The 16,527-nt window shown below is 42.3% G+C and overlaps 1 protein-coding gene across 6 annotated transcripts in view; it reads right to left on the reverse strand.

Annotated features, from left to right (window-relative positions):
• The window catches only part of LOC117235250, a 305,200-nt gene that overhangs the window by 49,981 nt on the left and 238,692 nt on the right, over window positions 1-16,527 (reverse strand). For all 6 annotated transcript variants that reach the window (XM_033497118.1, XM_033497116.1, XM_033497117.1 and 3 more), the window contains exon 13: window positions 2,911-3,036. In XM_033497118.1, coding sequence (XP_033353009.1) covers window positions 2,911-3,036 — 126 coding nt within the window. The remainder of the gene's footprint in view (window positions 1-2,910; window positions 3,037-16,527) is intronic.

Consider the following 16,527-nt stretch of genomic DNA (forward strand, 5'->3'; position numbering starts at 1 on the left):
CAGGTACAAGTTGCGATGATTTTGTTGATGCTTGTGCCCGAAAGTAGACAGTTAAAATTCAAAGAGTACTCATTGCAAATCTGAATATCTCTCTGCTTATTCTTCTTAAGCGCATCTATAAAAAAGAAACTGACCAATACGAAAATGGGAAATGAAACAGGATCTTCGAGCCCCTCAATTCACTAATTTAAATTTGACTTTCACCGAGCGATAACCAAGTTCACGAAGCGCAAAAAGACACCACCGGAGCGGTTGTTGCTCAATTAATCCGACCAGGGAGCGATCGAGGGACAAGCGAGAGATGTATATTCCGAACGAACGAGCAGCACATTAATTAATCATATGGCACCCACTTCAATTATCCGTGTTTCACGTGGTCGTTGCAAGTTGTTGGATCATTATCCAAACTGCCATGGACGTTTTTTTATTGGCCGCGACGGCACAATGACCCCCATCGGCACCCTGCCCACACGGTCCTGTCATAATTGTCAACGACGATCGAGAAAACCGTTTATTTGGGTCGGTGGAACGGAACTGGAACGTATCGCCGATTTATTATTAAGCGATCGGTGCTACATCGCACCGCGTTGCACCGAGCAACCCGATATTTGGAGCGTCCGGTTAATTGCAAGACGTCCAGTTAAAGAGCGTATCAATCGAAATGATCGTAAATTAATTCGACGATAAAGGTACCGGTGGACGTGGACCGGTTCGAGATGTGGATGAAAATAGGACCTCTTCACACGCGGGATCGTCGTCCATTGCGCCACCCCCCGCTGGTCCAGATGCATCTACTTAACATCAGCCAATAAATACGCGTGCACGTATGAAAATTCATTTGGAAAGTTATTTCGTTAATAATCTTGCAAGGGGACGTTGAAAGATAAAAGATAAGTTCCACAGATTACGGTGCTGATAAATATCCTATCATCGAAGAAATAGGTGTTATGTATAGAAACACGTGAGTGTGACCTATTTATTAGATTTTTACATGCGATGAGATTCATTTTTAAATATTAAAACACACACGCGATGGTGTCGTACAAATGACGTATCGCGAGATATCTCGTCCAAGGATACTAAAGGCTTAAACTTATTCTAAGAACTTTACGATTTATCAAAAGTAATAAGAAACTATTGAAAAATGTTCGAACAGTTCAGTATATAATAGAGGAACTCGTTGCATTCAAGTTTTCAAACGACATACCGTTTCGCCAACGCTACGTTCACCGATAAAAGGTTCGCCGATAAGCGGCGACAAGTCGCCCGAATAGATCATTGCCGTATACCTTTACTTAATTGCGATTCAAGGTTCTCCGGCACTTTTGCGATCGGTTATCGAGAAAATGGGAAACGCAGAAAGCGGAGGTCACGTTGTCGCGTTGGCCTCGTTATCACCGAACGGAAAGCGTCGTCGCCGGACACGGGCATGCACGATCGATTGATAAGACCAGACATTGCAATCCACTCAGGTTTGCGCCGGCTAATCGACTCTCCGTGAATACGTTTCTAATTGCGAAAGTTACTGGCAAGGCGCTTTCGCGTCTTCGAATTAATGGCCGCGATTCGATCTGACCATTACGGGGCGCAAATGAGATTCCAACCATTTAAACAATCCCCTCGAGTCACGGCAGAAAAATAATCGCTGCCATTAGCGAGCTCGTGCGCTTCTTAACGTAGTTCAATTTACGCGGCGTTTATCGGTCGGTATTGCAGGAAGATGCTTCGAGTGGGTGACACTAGGCGGCACCACCTTACTAGGAAATCGAGTTACCGATCCTTCATGATCGAGATCTGTTGAACCACAGATGGAAATTTGCTTCCTTAAATCTTATTTAAAGATCTTTCCCATTGTGAATTTCTTTACATTTTGATTCTATATGCGTATGTCTAATATAAGAAAACATACGTTTTTGTGTTGAAAATGTCTTTTATTAAAGAAGTATGTAAAAAAGAATGACATTATCGACGGGATACTTGTCGGTAAAATAGTATAGATCTATAGATCATTCTAACTTTCTTTTTAATGTTTACATCCTTGTTTACTCTCGATCCTTCCTGATATATTCGTTACCCTGCGTTCCATGAATTATAAAAAAATAGAATAAATATTCCTTTCAAATTGGAACAGGTTCTTACGTCAAAATCACATTCACTAGTGATACGCACAATTACTTAAAGTACATTCGATCCATTTTTTGCAGTTTTCCTGTCCAACGAAATCCGAAAGTCATCGTTACACGTTCATCGGTCTAAATGAAATCCTTATCTCTGATCTGATCCAATCTATGGAGCATCTAATATTCATATTACGCCTTCCTTTAAAGCCGAAGCTAATACACTTCCTTCTATCCTTTTATTGTTTCTTTTTTCTCTTTTTTTTTTTTTTTTTTTTTTTGTTAAACGAAACACGTGTACCTTTTCTCCGATTGATTTGACCAGTAGCAAAGGAGGAAGTTTGCGAAACTGGCGGTGATATTTGCAACCGGCCACAAAGAAGCCTTTTATTATCTTTCAGTCATTTCGGCCGACTCTCCTCGGGATTTCTTTGGTATCGAACCGTGACGAAAGACTCGATGAGACGTGAAAAAAGTGAAATCTCGGGACATATATGGGCCGATCTTGACTTGCTTTCGATCCCATTATTTGAAACAGTTAGCGTAGCGCTCAAGTCGAAGCTTTCGTAGATATATACTCAGACTTTCGCTTATGTTCCAAAATTACAATTCTAACTTCCATCTCGCTTGATCAGTTTATTAATCAGTTAATTAAAGTACTGAATTTTCAATCTTATCTTTAATGATTCTAACAATCTTTTTTCCCCTTTTTCAATATTTTTCGACCGATTTATGTATCCTATTCATCATCAAAATAATGAAGAGGTGTATTCGTGCATTCTAGGGTACTTACCATCGACGTGAAGTAGAACTTCTCGAATTCTCTCTCGTGAAGTCGCGCCGCTGATAGATTGGTCGCAGAATGTTGCGCGTGTTTCGATAGCACGTCGTCGCCTTTCTTGCAGAACCAGGATAGTACCTGTAATAATACAATGTTATTAATAAAATGGACAAATTGTTTATCATCGACCGGTATCGATTGAATTACTTTTCTTTTCGATCTTTTAGAAAGTAGAAAACTAAAAATCACCTCCTGCTTTAAAACTTTTGCGTAAAACTTGAAACCACAGTACCATTGTACCAACAGTTTTGTTGTAATCGCTAAACATTTCAACGTAACACAGTGAGTAACACAGGCGCGCGATAAACTTCAAGTCAAAACTCATGACTGGCATCGTCAAAGTTTCTCCAAGCGCAATATTTGCTACCTTCTAGCACGTAACTGGAGAATTTAACGCGGCAGGACAGTGAGTAATTAACGTCTGCCTGGATTCGTTAAATAATTAAGAACGATCGTGGCTGTTCCGTGCTCGACGGCGGAGGTCTGGTTATTTATGAACGTCATAGTACACCTCGAGTGAAACGTTTGAACACACGACACGCTAGTCTGTTTTACGTGCTCCTGCGTTCTTCCAATAAATACACATCTCGTACCAAATTCGAGTAATTTATTAGCGAGACGAGAGAAAGGAAGATTCACCCATTTTGACGTTTTCATTTTATTGTACGATTTTTTTTCTTATTCCAGGCATTTACGTAACGACGACGGATGAAAAGTCGGTGATGATCGCGAATAAGTTTTCTAAACACTTTAGAATCTGTTAATAACGTAACCCCACTCGTTTGCATAAAGTTTGCATAAAGAAAATAAAATGCAGTAGACGCAAAATATTACCAAAATTCCACGCAGTACGCAATCTGTTGTACATGATTAACCGAATAGACAGTCTTCTCACTAACCAGAAGAGATCTGATTTTCGCTTCGTCATCCCATCAATGCGCCAGCTGTTATTCTACTTATACTCTATCCTCGACACCTTGCAAAGCTCATAATTATTTCCTATTCTGCTGGAAAGGAAAAAACGAAAATCAAAGAGCAGAGAAGCAACGCAACATCTTCTCTTCGCAACTCGACCAAACAAAACTTTATCGATTCGATTTTCCAGCACGGAAAATCAGTTTCTTGGTGATAGATCAGATTCACCTGCCGAGCACGCGTTATCCCCGGGGCAACAGCTCGGTACGGCTATCCGCGTGCTCTTTTAGCCGATAATTAGATCGCTGGTACGGGCGTGTCACGCGTGATTAATGATTCGTCGTTGCGGTTGGACGTGGCGGCGAGCGAAAAGTCCGCGAGAATAATTAACGGGAACAGCTGGAAGAGAGAATGTGCCGATCGAGTACGAAGAGCATGTGGAAGGAGGAGCGCGAGATCGTCCTCGCGATTATCATCGTCGTTGTCGACGTCGAGGAGCTCGAACGAAGGAAGCCAGCTAGTTTGTCCGTGGAAGGACCACAAAACGTGTCAGATCACGAGCAAAGTTTGGTTTTTCGGGTCACTGGGCCGCGTTAGGCGGGCGACGATCGGACAGAGGCGTGGACGCGCGAGAGGAACGCCGCGAGTGGGATTAATTCGCCGAGATTTGGCTGGTCGTTTGAAAAAGTGTGCCGGTAATTGCGACCGACCGGCTGAAGGATGGTTACCCACAGATGGATCATGGAGGAGCGAGGGACGAGGATCGAGTAGAAAGTAACGAACGAGAATGTTAGCGACTACTGCAGGTCCCGATGCTTTTGGATTTCTTGATTTATGAACCAGGTTTAAGATACTCGTGATCGAGGAAATTTCGTGATCTTACAGCTATATACTTAATGGTATTGTCGTTAATAAAAATTGGAGGAGTATAGATGTTCTTGTAACTTCGTTGCGTAAGTTTAATGGATCTTTCTATATGGATATCGTAATATTCCAGCGTGACAACGTACGTCCGTAAGTCACTTGCCTACAATTACGATACAGATGAAACTTGAACTATGCTATACTATATTTCAAGCCTACAAACCTATTCTCATAAACCATTATATTTAAAATCGACAAGTCTAATAAGTTACACGAATATAGACACGAATCTTGAAGCAGACCAAAACAATTCACAGTGGAAAACTTACAACATTTCAGGAAACGAAACTTAAGCAAAAATTTCTTAACCTATGTCCCTTACGGACAAACAATATCCAAGCAACCTATCAGATCCAAGAAACATAAATTCCCGTTTCCATTCACCGCCAATAAAATAATCTTCGACTTCTAGCTATTCTTCGACCAGTCGATAGCTTGAAGCTATGAAACCGAGTCTCACAGAAACGAACACTTTGTCCCATCCTTTTAAGGATTAAGCGGAAACTTCTTGGATCATAAGCGCGCAGGTTATGCGGGTTACTGGGCCGCGAAATGCGATGAAACTGCGACGATGGAAGCGCGTGCAGGTGCAAGCGTGTACAAACGACGTGCGCGTTATCGCGCGGTCACGTCGTGCCGTGTAAACACACGGCTGACAGGTATTTAGATTCGAGCGTGGCGCGCGTCGCTTCCGCCTGCGTCGCATCTTCTCACGAGAATGGACGATCCTATCGTCAGCGAGGAATGTCCGATAACACGCCGTCATGAATTAATATGGACACCTTCTGCACGCTACAGGCATCCTGCGAAAGTTGTCTTCCACGCGAAATCACGGGGTCGTGATCTGCTGGCGATCCGCGTCTCGGATCGTGCGTATTCGCGTGGGTGTTGGATGTTTGAAAATACGACGGATGGGTGGAAGAGGGTGTAAGTGAGAGAAACGTGCGAAATTGCTGTTTCTGGTGGATAACGGCGGATTATGAATTTTGATATCTTCGTGAACGTAAACGAGCCTCTCACAAACCAATTGAATAAACTTCGCTTTTTGGCGATTTCTTAATCTCGTTACATAAATACTGACACGATCGATGTTTCATTTCCAAGAAACAGTTCAGTTAAAAGTCAATAATTCGACGACAGATACCGCAAAGATATATTGGTTAAGCGAATTTGCTGAAATTGCTGACGCACCGTGTGCATCGTATAATGTCTACTCAATGCAATCAGTGACGCATCATATGCGTCACGTGAAGGAATTCGTGTTATCATTATCAGACAGTACCGAAGAAACTGGTCAGAGAAATAGGATCACGCAGAAATAGTATTGCAGAAAATATTGTATGAAATTACAAAGTGGTGTTGGTTTTAAGATAAAAAAGTAATGCACAGTAATGGAAGCTATCAAGATTTCAAAATATCTATTCACAGAAATGAACCTCTAGTTGCAGATCGATTTCAAATAAGTTAATGACTAAACGATCCAGTCCATAAACTTTTTCGCTGGTCCGAATATATTCGTCTGTGTCTAACAAGAATTCGTTCTCGATCCTTTTATATGAAGCGCTCTATATGAAGCGCTCATTGTCAAGATCACACCGATAAGTTTTATAGCAAGCACATAGTTTCCTAAATAGAATACGTTCCACATAGCGACCGAAGCGGTCTTTGTTACCAAGCTGAATGAAGACCTTCTTCGATGCACCTTTCCCGAAACGCGCGTTTTACGATGCCGCCTCATTTGGCTGTTGGGGCGAGCCTCGTTTTATCGTCCCACATTCGTGGCGTGGACGAGATGGAAAGGACGTCGAACCAGGAACATGATCGCTTAGCTCGGAGACCCATCGAGACCCAAATTTTTATCATCGACCCTAGGGTGCTCGTGTTCATCTCCCTTTCATCCTCATTCGGGGTGCTCAGTGGGTTTACGGGCCAGGATCCTCGCTTTCGACGATAATTTTATGACCCCTATGGAGTTTCTGTTATAGGGATGATTGCTGGTTTCGTTAAGGGCTTTGAAATAGGGCTGATCTTATAAAAGATAAATGGGATAGGGGAAAGAATGAGAATCGATGTCTGATTACATAGTGCAATTAGTTTTGTTTATATAATTGGACAATAGGTTCGTGCATTTTCAATTGCGCGTGGCATATCACGTCGTACCTCTAGTGAATCAGCATTTTGACTTCGTAGCGTGAGTTATACGAAGCTTTCATTATAGAAGATGATTCTTGGTTGTTCGAACGTGCTGTTGTATCGTTCAAAATACGTAATAATTAATACATAATATATCGTGTATAGGAAAGTACTGAGAAAATGAGTAAAAAAAACGCAAACAAATTTTTCATTTTAATCTTTCCAAGGCACAAACACCGAGTGGATCTGTAGGTAGGACTGGGATCGGTAACTAAAGCAACCGTGCCCAGAGGTGGAACATGGATCAATAGCATGAGATGGGTCACCCACGCGAGAATCGGTGGCTCCCTGTCGCTGAAAGTTCGCTGGATTCTCGCATCGATAGTCGCATCAATCGGTCTATCGGTCAGCCCGATGTCAGGCGAGATTAGCGCAGGCTAACGTTTATTTACACGAAGCTACGGCGTGTAAGTATACGGAGGATTAATGGCGGATACATTAAAGCGCATCTCTCGCTTCTATAACGCGTATTTATAGGTATCTCAACACTGACGTTACGTTACCTTGTCTCTGTAACTCGGGAACAGTCTCTATGATCGAGTCTCTATGATTAAACAGATAACTGTAGAACAGTCTGGCACGTCTATTGTATCGATAAAATCGATTCGTAATTTAATTATACAAGTTTCGCTGATCAATATTCAGGCAAAGTGGCTACAAAGGATCGTGTCATAACACTTTCAGAGAGAAATGCAAAACAGTGGGAGTTCCCGTATTGATTATGCATGGACGCCTACGAAAAGTATCGATGAACGAGTTTTAATCGATTCCCTGTGACGAGAATGTCTACTAAGTCAGGCAACCTACAAGAAACTTGAATGTACGAACGCTTTATCAAGTTACAATGACGCAAATGGCTGACAGGGAAATTCAACAAGGAATTTAAGATACATTAAAGACAAGGCATCGTGTTATCACTACATACTTCGCACAACACGGAAAGGTACAAAAAAAGTTCAGCCAAGAAAAGAGAACAGCAGAGTTTCGATTACACAACGCAAAAAAAACCTGCTCGCAATTATACCGAAATTTCGACGTAGAAAGCAAAGTACAGAGCGTGTTATTTTCCTCAGCTACATGTAACACGTCCGAAAAACACGTTGCATAACGTCGAATTCAAGGAAACGAACGAAAGTTCGCTGTAGAGGACTATGGTCGTGGTTTTGGGTCGAAAATTGACGACACCGTGAGAGAGAAGAGCGATCCAGCATGCGACGAGCGAATAGTAGCCATTAGTCTCCGGGACAAGTGCTCGTTCTCGATGGAACAATTACTCGGGCCTTTAACAGGCTGTAAAATAGTGCTTCTCTGCGCGAAACGCAAAAAAAAAAAAAAGGAGATGGAGAGAGAGAAAAAATGAGGAAGCTACGTCGAAATTCAGCCGGGCGCGTTTTATTGCTTCGTTCGGCCGCCGACGATGAGATTCGGTAAGTATGCCGTAGCCGCAATCAACGTCTTCAATGAGTAATCGCACAGCCCAGAGGCTCATTCTCGTTCTCGTTGGCGATCGAGAAAGAGAGGCGGACGACATTCGTCTCGATCCTTCTGAATGGACTTGGCCGATCGCCCGTAGGAGAGAAACAATTTTGTACACGGACGAGGATCATTTCTCTCGATGTTTTTGAACGGTTAAAGTTACGCGTGGTAATGTATACGACACGCGTGGTACGCTAATGTCGTTCGAAGGAGCATCCAATTAGTCTCGAGTAATGTTAATGGTGGGTGACCGACGAATCTGTGGAGCGCTCTAGATTGGGTGCACTCGTGAAGATAGCTGCTCTTGTTGCTCTTGTTGCGAGAAATGCGAGAGTATCATGATGGACATTTGTTAATATTTACGTTTGCTAATGAGCATATATGGTACAAACGATAGTCCTTTTTTAGGCATCGAAGGTTTGCTACTACGCGTTAAGGAAATAACGGACTCAGAGGAATTGCGATGACATTTAGACACGCTTTAAAATTGTAGTATTTCAAGTTTCTATTTCTTTACGATATAGACATGTTTCTGACATATTCGACGCTGAACGATTCAGATACCCTGACTTCCTATCTCACATTTTATGATCGCTCTAAAATTATCTACATATATCGCACTGAACAGGTAGTACGAGAATACACCAGGAATTAAGCAGAACCGTGGAGGAGTATTTTGGTGCACGACTACTTTGCATACAATGGCCCATAATTCTCTGTCTATGAATTCTAATAAATAATCAAATCTGCAAAGACCCGGTATAAGATTGACGGCGATTTATCTTTCGCGAAAGGCTCGTGGCTGAAAATCCTGTGACAGACAAGCGACTACGGACGCGTTTTTTTGTGGCGCAACACGTTCGAACAGAGGACTAGCCAGATATTATACGACGATTTCATAAATTATGTAAGCGCTCTGGTATGCCCAACACGGCAGCTCATAAATTACCCGCGATCAATGTACCGGCTGATTTTTATCAGGCAACAAGTATGCAGCTTGGTGATTTAAATGCAGCGTTACGCGAGCACCAGACCGATACTCCAAACGCGCTAACGAATCGGGTCGATTGATAACGATCGATTGACCTACGTATCCGCGTCAACGAATTACTTCAATCACCGTTATCCACCTTATGCCTAACACAATTCATTCCTGTGAAATAATCCTCCGTGATATGTGTTCGTGAAATCTCTCCGTGTGATCCCTTTTCTCTATCTTCCTCTCTATTCAACGATCTGTTATTAAATAATACAGTCACATATTCACTTACTTTCTCACCTAAGCAGTTCTCAAAATTTCTCAACATCCTATATACCTCGTCCTTTTATAATTTTTGTCATTTTATCGAACATTTTGAACGACGATTGCTTAAAAAATCTTGCATCGTCGTATAAATAATAGAAATTAATAATGATAGTAATAGTTGGTTTTGCATCTCAGTACACGCTCCGTATAAGTGCGTTAATCAGATTTTGGACTTTTTGAAGCCATTATTACGACGAATTCTTAAGAATCGAACAGAGACTGTTCGTTTACAGGCCGAGCGAATTCTCGAGTATGGTTTGTAAATTTATAGCAAAGCAGACTAGCTATTTCAGCTAACATCGGTTAATTTCTGTTCCTTATTTCAAATAAATATTAAATTGACATGTGTATAGATCTTAATAAATTCCTATTATTCCTGTATCCTTAAAATTGCTATTCGATATATTTATATCAATATTTATAGCAGGACTAGGTACATTCCAACGTCCACTTTGCGTGTTATCGACGCTGCGACAGTGAACACAGGGACAAGCCTAGAAAGAGCATCCAGACTATTAATATTCCGTGGAATCTGATTGCAAACGGTGGTCTGATTAGTTGCCTTGCTCGAGTCAGATCGCGATTAAACAAAATGAAAACGAGCCACGAAGGGAGGCGGGAGAACCACGAGGGAATAGAGAAAGAGATAGCGGCGCTAGAAGCGCGCCAGGTAATGAGGATACAATTTACTTCTAATAAGAAGATACGCGTCATATTTTATGAGAGTAGCAGTCGCTTCCGCGCCATGTATGGCGACCAGTTCGCGTTAAAGCTATTTGCGAGCGCGCCAGCCCATTAACAGGCGCGAATGTCTTAACGAGAGACACTACGAGCGAAACGAAATCCCTTGGATATCGCACCCTTATCCTTTGCAACCCTCTCACACGCGGACAGCACAATGAAATTCACCGTATAAAATACCGTAGCTTAGTCGCGCGGGTTTTACGCTGCCGGCTCGAGGAATGATCATACGCACACACGGTAGGCGTTCACTAGCTTGTAAATCCTCCCGTGAAATTAACGAGCCTCCACCGATTGCCGCGCGTCGGTGTACCGCACCGCCATGATATTTTTTCAGTGCCTCTTGTCGTTTCTGAGGTCGTTCCGATGTTTAAACGGTTGTTCGGGATCCGAGATTTGTGGATGTGTGGCACTGGGCTTGATTTTACGGATGCCTCAAGCTTGTTGAGAACGTAAGGTGGAATTTTTTGGAACGTGGAATGTGCGTGCTTTACGTTTCGTTTTCTTCCTTTTTGGCACGAAAGTGGCGATTCTTCTTATTGCGAAAAGATATACGACCGATCCTTCGAATGCTTGGAACGCGTGTTTAAGAATAGCCGCAACTACCGTATTCTATGCGTAAGAGTGAATTGGGAAGATGGAAAGATTTTTTAATAATTAAGTACACAAGGAATTTTCAAGCTTGACATTTTTCTGAAAAGCTCGTTGTCGAACGAAGGAACTTTATCCTCCTTTCTCGACTTACTCTTGTCCAGAATGTAATCTTCTGGGTGGAAGTACCACTCATTCAGAAATGTCTTTTATATTTACAAGAATCGCAATAAACGAAACGCGTTACAAAGTAACTTGTAACCAGCGATCATAAAGACGTAGGGAAAAAAAAGATACCGGCCGTTAAGAGGATCCATATAATCCGAGTCTCGTACAAATCTTGGCGGATAACACTACCGTGGATCGTCAACCTAAATCATACTTCTTAACCAGCGATAATTGTCAAAGCGGCGAGGGCAAAAAGGTGGGCCACTTACGAGGCATCGTCGGTGGATTTACATGAAAGAAAGCCACGAAAGGATGGGAAAAGGAAAGGTTGGAAGTGAAGAAGGAGCCCACGGAAATTGCAACCGAATCAATTTGATCGCGAGTCGTTTGTATCAGGCCCGGAGTCTATTTCAACTCTAATCGCGGTTCCCTCCTCTAATGACAGTGAACACCGACGTGGCGCGTTCCTCCGTGTGTAAGTCGCGAGCGTGTTCAGCCACGGTTGCCTACCGTACTGTCGGTTAAGGTGATTCAAAGTGAGGAGAGCTGCTTTCAGTGAAGTAGACGGCAACTGATTACGCAGTTTCGAGGAAGAGAGCCGACGACTGGGTGTATCGTATATGGAAGGAAGGGTTCTCCGCTGGGACTCGAGATTATAGTTATTACTGTAATAAAGATACACGGTTTGTTTGCTCTCGAACGCGAAGGAAAAGGGGGCTTCTCATCCTCGGCAACGCTCGCCGAGAGGAATGCCGCGATTCATTCGGTCGGCTCGCGGGAATACAACCGTCCCCGACGTGTAATAAAATGTTTACACTGGCTAAACGGTTCCCTCGATTCCTCTACCATCTTACATGCGACCGCGTTTTTTACTACCTACTTTTCCTGCATTTACCTCTTCTTATATAAATTCTTTTTTCTCTTCTTCTTGCCACGGACACAGATAATTCTAAACAATGACATACTTTTTAGGCTGAGAAAGGCACTTGCCAGTTTTTACGCTTGTTCGAATCACGAGCTTACGGATTGTTAATTAATTCCGATTCTCCAGATTCAAATGCGAAATTAATCTAGGTAATCGAATCTAGAGGGTGGGAATTAATTACCGATGGAATTGCGAGAGGATATTAATTAATTGCAAAAGGATACATTGAGAAGATTACAAGAGTTTGCAGCGATTAATAATTTCTCGAAGCTACTTAATTTACTTAGTTGCTGCAAACATCCGTATCGTAAATTGACCCTTGTAAAGCTCGTTATTTAAAATAAAAGTATTATGGCTGAAGCTTTCCTATTTCCTTGATACTCCATGCAATACTTGTGTAGTTGGGATAGTAGTAATCGCTAACGAAAGATTCATCGACACCCTTGAAAAACTATCGAAGGTAGAAACGTGACAGAAGAGGGGCGGGGAACGGGGCAGGAGCTATTTCTTTCGGATGATCGTTGTCCTCTCGCGGATACGTGATTCTTCCGTGGCGAACACGGTTCTGCTTTTAGCACAGTGCCAGGTGAGAGTGCATTTTATGGACAATTAACGATCGTTCCCACGGGAACACTTTGTAGGGGATACTCGGTTTCGTCGATCCTGCGTTCCCGCTGATAAGCGGATCGAACGTGACCAATTAAAGGACGCCTTGTACGAGATCAGTTTTCGTTTCGCCGTGCGCCGCGGACTTTCGAACGCAGTTTCACTCTCGAAAAACGGGTACGTTCGTGATCTCTTCGCATCCCATTTGTCGTGTCGCGAATCCCCGTTTCCTCTCGAAGTAGAATCGTTAGAGAATAATCGTTAGAATTAATTCTATTAATCACCTACTAAGTTTTGGTCATTTATAATTGTATTTCTTTCTTAATACAAGTTCAGTTAGTCGATCGAATATACGTAGAAAAAATGTAATATTCCAATCCTTCGTAGGAAAAATGTATTGTTGACGATTCGAACGAAGTTTCCATCTCGAATTTCTTCCAGATGAATTTTTATTCTTATTGCAAAGAGTTTCAAGTATTCGATTTAACGTATGATTGTATAATACAGTAGAAACATTGTTAGGCATCGTAGAATCGTCCTCGAATTTTTTGATAATCTAATATGATAAAATGGCTAGGCTTGAACATAAATATCGTGGAAAAATATCCTTTCTACAACATCTTAATCACACAACGAAACCTAACCAAACTAAACGTATCTTCGAAACCGCATTCTTTAAAACGGGACCTCAATTTCAACTCTCTTATTTCCACTTCTCCAAAATTTCTTAAGTACATATACACTGTAACCGAAAAAAACCAGGTTGAAGAAGCAATTTCAAGAAATGTGTCGTACAGTGAGATACGTAGTTGTTTCACCAATCTCTACTACCCCCGATAAGATAAGACTCGCGACAGAACCACTTAACGTGACAAGCACTTTCAAACAGCGATGCACGCGCCTAATTACGCGCTAAGGAACGCGCGTTTATATGCTATCTGCGTTTCCTAGTTACGGTCGATGCAGAGGGCATTGTTCGAATCGTAGCACGATGTTCGTCGGATGAAATTAGTCTGGCCCTCGCGTGCTTCTTTAATTATCCGGCTGTTCCACGAGAATTCGTGGGGATTCCCATGGGAAACAAAAGCAGAGGCGACAGACGCACGAGAAGCCTCTAAACAGTGGCGATCGCGTTTTAATTACGCGACGCTTCATCGTAAAAATATAGGGGGCAGGATTCGCAATTCGATGAATATAGAATAAGGTGCTCAGAACGTGTAGACGACTTTTTTTGGATAAGAGTAGATTTTTTTATTTATATCGGACGAATATTTATTTTGGACATACGATTGTCGTGTAAAATTAGCTATTTAATATAAAGAAATTCAGAGTTACACATTGAAGTTAAAATATGTCAATTGTACAATACAAATATGCTCTAAACCGGATTAAAATTTGTATTCGATAAAAAAAATACTGATTCAGCGGATGTGATGGATCCCGGAATATTTATTTTAGATATAGAATTGCTGGACGAAATTGGACATCAAAATGTTTTAGTATTTCGATTTAAAATATTTTCTAAGAAAATAATATTACCATATGAATTTAACTGCAGGATCTCGATCACGACTTGGCCGAATATTATTTTATGCTAAGTATCTACGATTCTATCGTGTTTAGTCTACATCCGAGGAGTGTTGTAACAAGACAGCTATGTTATTACGAAACAAATGAAATCAGCCACGTGGAAGTTTTCACCTAGGAAAACCAATGCATGGTTACGTCTTCCCTGAATTAAAATATAGAGAAATCGACATCTTCTCACGAGAATCAGCCATTTCCCCGTTTCTCACACGCGATCCATCCTTGCTATTTCGCTACTACATAAACATCGACTTGACCATCGTACCACTCCAATCGCATTTGAATTCCATCCAAGCGACATCACCCACACCGATCGTCCCAGTCATCTCCTATCTTCTCCGGACAAAGGACACCATATACATAGTTCATCAGCCAAAAATCAAGCAAAACAAGCTCAATCCCTGAGGATTTATCCACGTGGTCGTGGGAACGGTCGGGACAGACACGATCGTGGCGCGTGGGGAACGACGTTTCCGGTCCTGGCTCGTTCGCAGAATCGGTCGCGTCGTCGAACAGCTTCGCGCGTCACTTCGTCGCCGTTGAATTATGGCCGCGACCGGGCGCAGTATAATTCGTCGAGCGTATAATATATTGCGAAAATCAAACACGTCTGACAGCCGGCTGGCTAGACAAAAGGCGCCATTGGCGAAACGTAAATCACCTTAGGAGGTGAGTCTCCTCGGGACGACGCTTCGGGGTCACATGCTGCCACCTTTCTCCCCACCCTCGTTCCTCCCCTTCTTTGCCATCGTGTCTCCCCTTTCGTCGCTCGGGTGGCTGTTGGTCCGGTACCCTGGACTTCGCGCAGCCTCCTTAAGAGGACCACACAGCGTGGTCTCGAACATGCCGAGCCATGGAAGCCCTCTGCGAGTCACCGTAGGACGTCGCGTACAAGTGTTTACGGACCGGTCTCTTCTCTCTCGTTCGAGGCCGATTTTGAGTACCTGCTAGCTACTTGCTGCTCCGAGCGCCGCGATCGTTATCTCCATCAGATTCGTGAACCACCCCTTCCACACCTGACTCTTTACCCTCCGGCTCTGGCACGCTTTTTGGTTTTACTTTCGTTGATCGAAAGGGGGGTACTGGGTAACAGGGTTGGAGAAAGGTGAATACACAAAAGGGTCTGCACGTAGACTATGGAAACGTGGAATGGTTTCATGGTGTGGGGTGAAGTGAGATCGAGGTAAATTTTGTATTACGACGAGCAGACTGTTTATGTGTCTACGACATAATTTAAAGACATAAAATAAAAATTTTAGTTCTTTGCTTGTAAAAAAATATGAAATGTTTGAACAGCTGTTTATAACATTTGAAAATACTTTATAAGATATGGTTGAATGATATTGAAACATTAAACTCTGACTTCAAAGAAGTATTTCATAGTAAGACGTCGATTTGGAAGAATAGTAAGCTGCTCTCATAAGGTGTGAGTGTCAGTAAGAGAGTACCTTTGCTCTCATTTATACATAAGTATATCATCTAGGTTATAAATATGTATCAACTCTCCTGTTCTTTAAATAGATGCGCATAAATGCATAATATTAACAGCGCGGTTGACAACGTCTAAAATTTTATTCAATGTTGCCCTTTGTTTTCGCACCTGGTATCAACATACGTAACATACCAGGTATATCTTAGCTAAAATTAATGAATGGAATAGCTAGAGCCTACCTCTCAACGAACATCCACCTCCACTATCCGTAAGCACGTTCTTCTAACATTCATAGATAAACACGATCGTCATTTACTAAATACAATCAACATAAAGATAATCGACAATCTTACCAATTAATCAATCACTAATCAAAATTATTTCTCTTCTCTCGATGCGGAAATTCTCGCACCCCGAAAAATAACCTTGTAATTAGACATCCTCTTCGTTTCACACATAAGTACGTCACTACGAACAAATAAAACATCCACGATTCACCCCTATTAATTTCTTCTGAATTTTCTTGGTCCAGAAATCGATGTGTCGACGATCGGTTCTTGACGCACAGAACTGTTCGGTTGGTCACGCATGTCGTGCGATCGGTTGATACGTCGCGAGTTCGACAATCGATCACAGATTCGGTAATCGATCACGGGATTGGTAATCGGTCGCGAGCACACACGTAGCCGCGAGATTCAGACGAGA

Source organism: Bombus vosnesenskii, unplaced genomic scaffold (assembly GCF_011952255.1).
Source record: "Bombus vosnesenskii isolate JDL3184/JDL3185 unplaced genomic scaffold, Bvos_JDL3184-5_v1.1 scf7180000013314, whole genome shotgun sequence".
Classification (NCBI taxonomy): Eukaryota; Metazoa; Arthropoda; class Insecta; order Hymenoptera; family Apidae; genus Bombus; species Bombus vosnesenskii.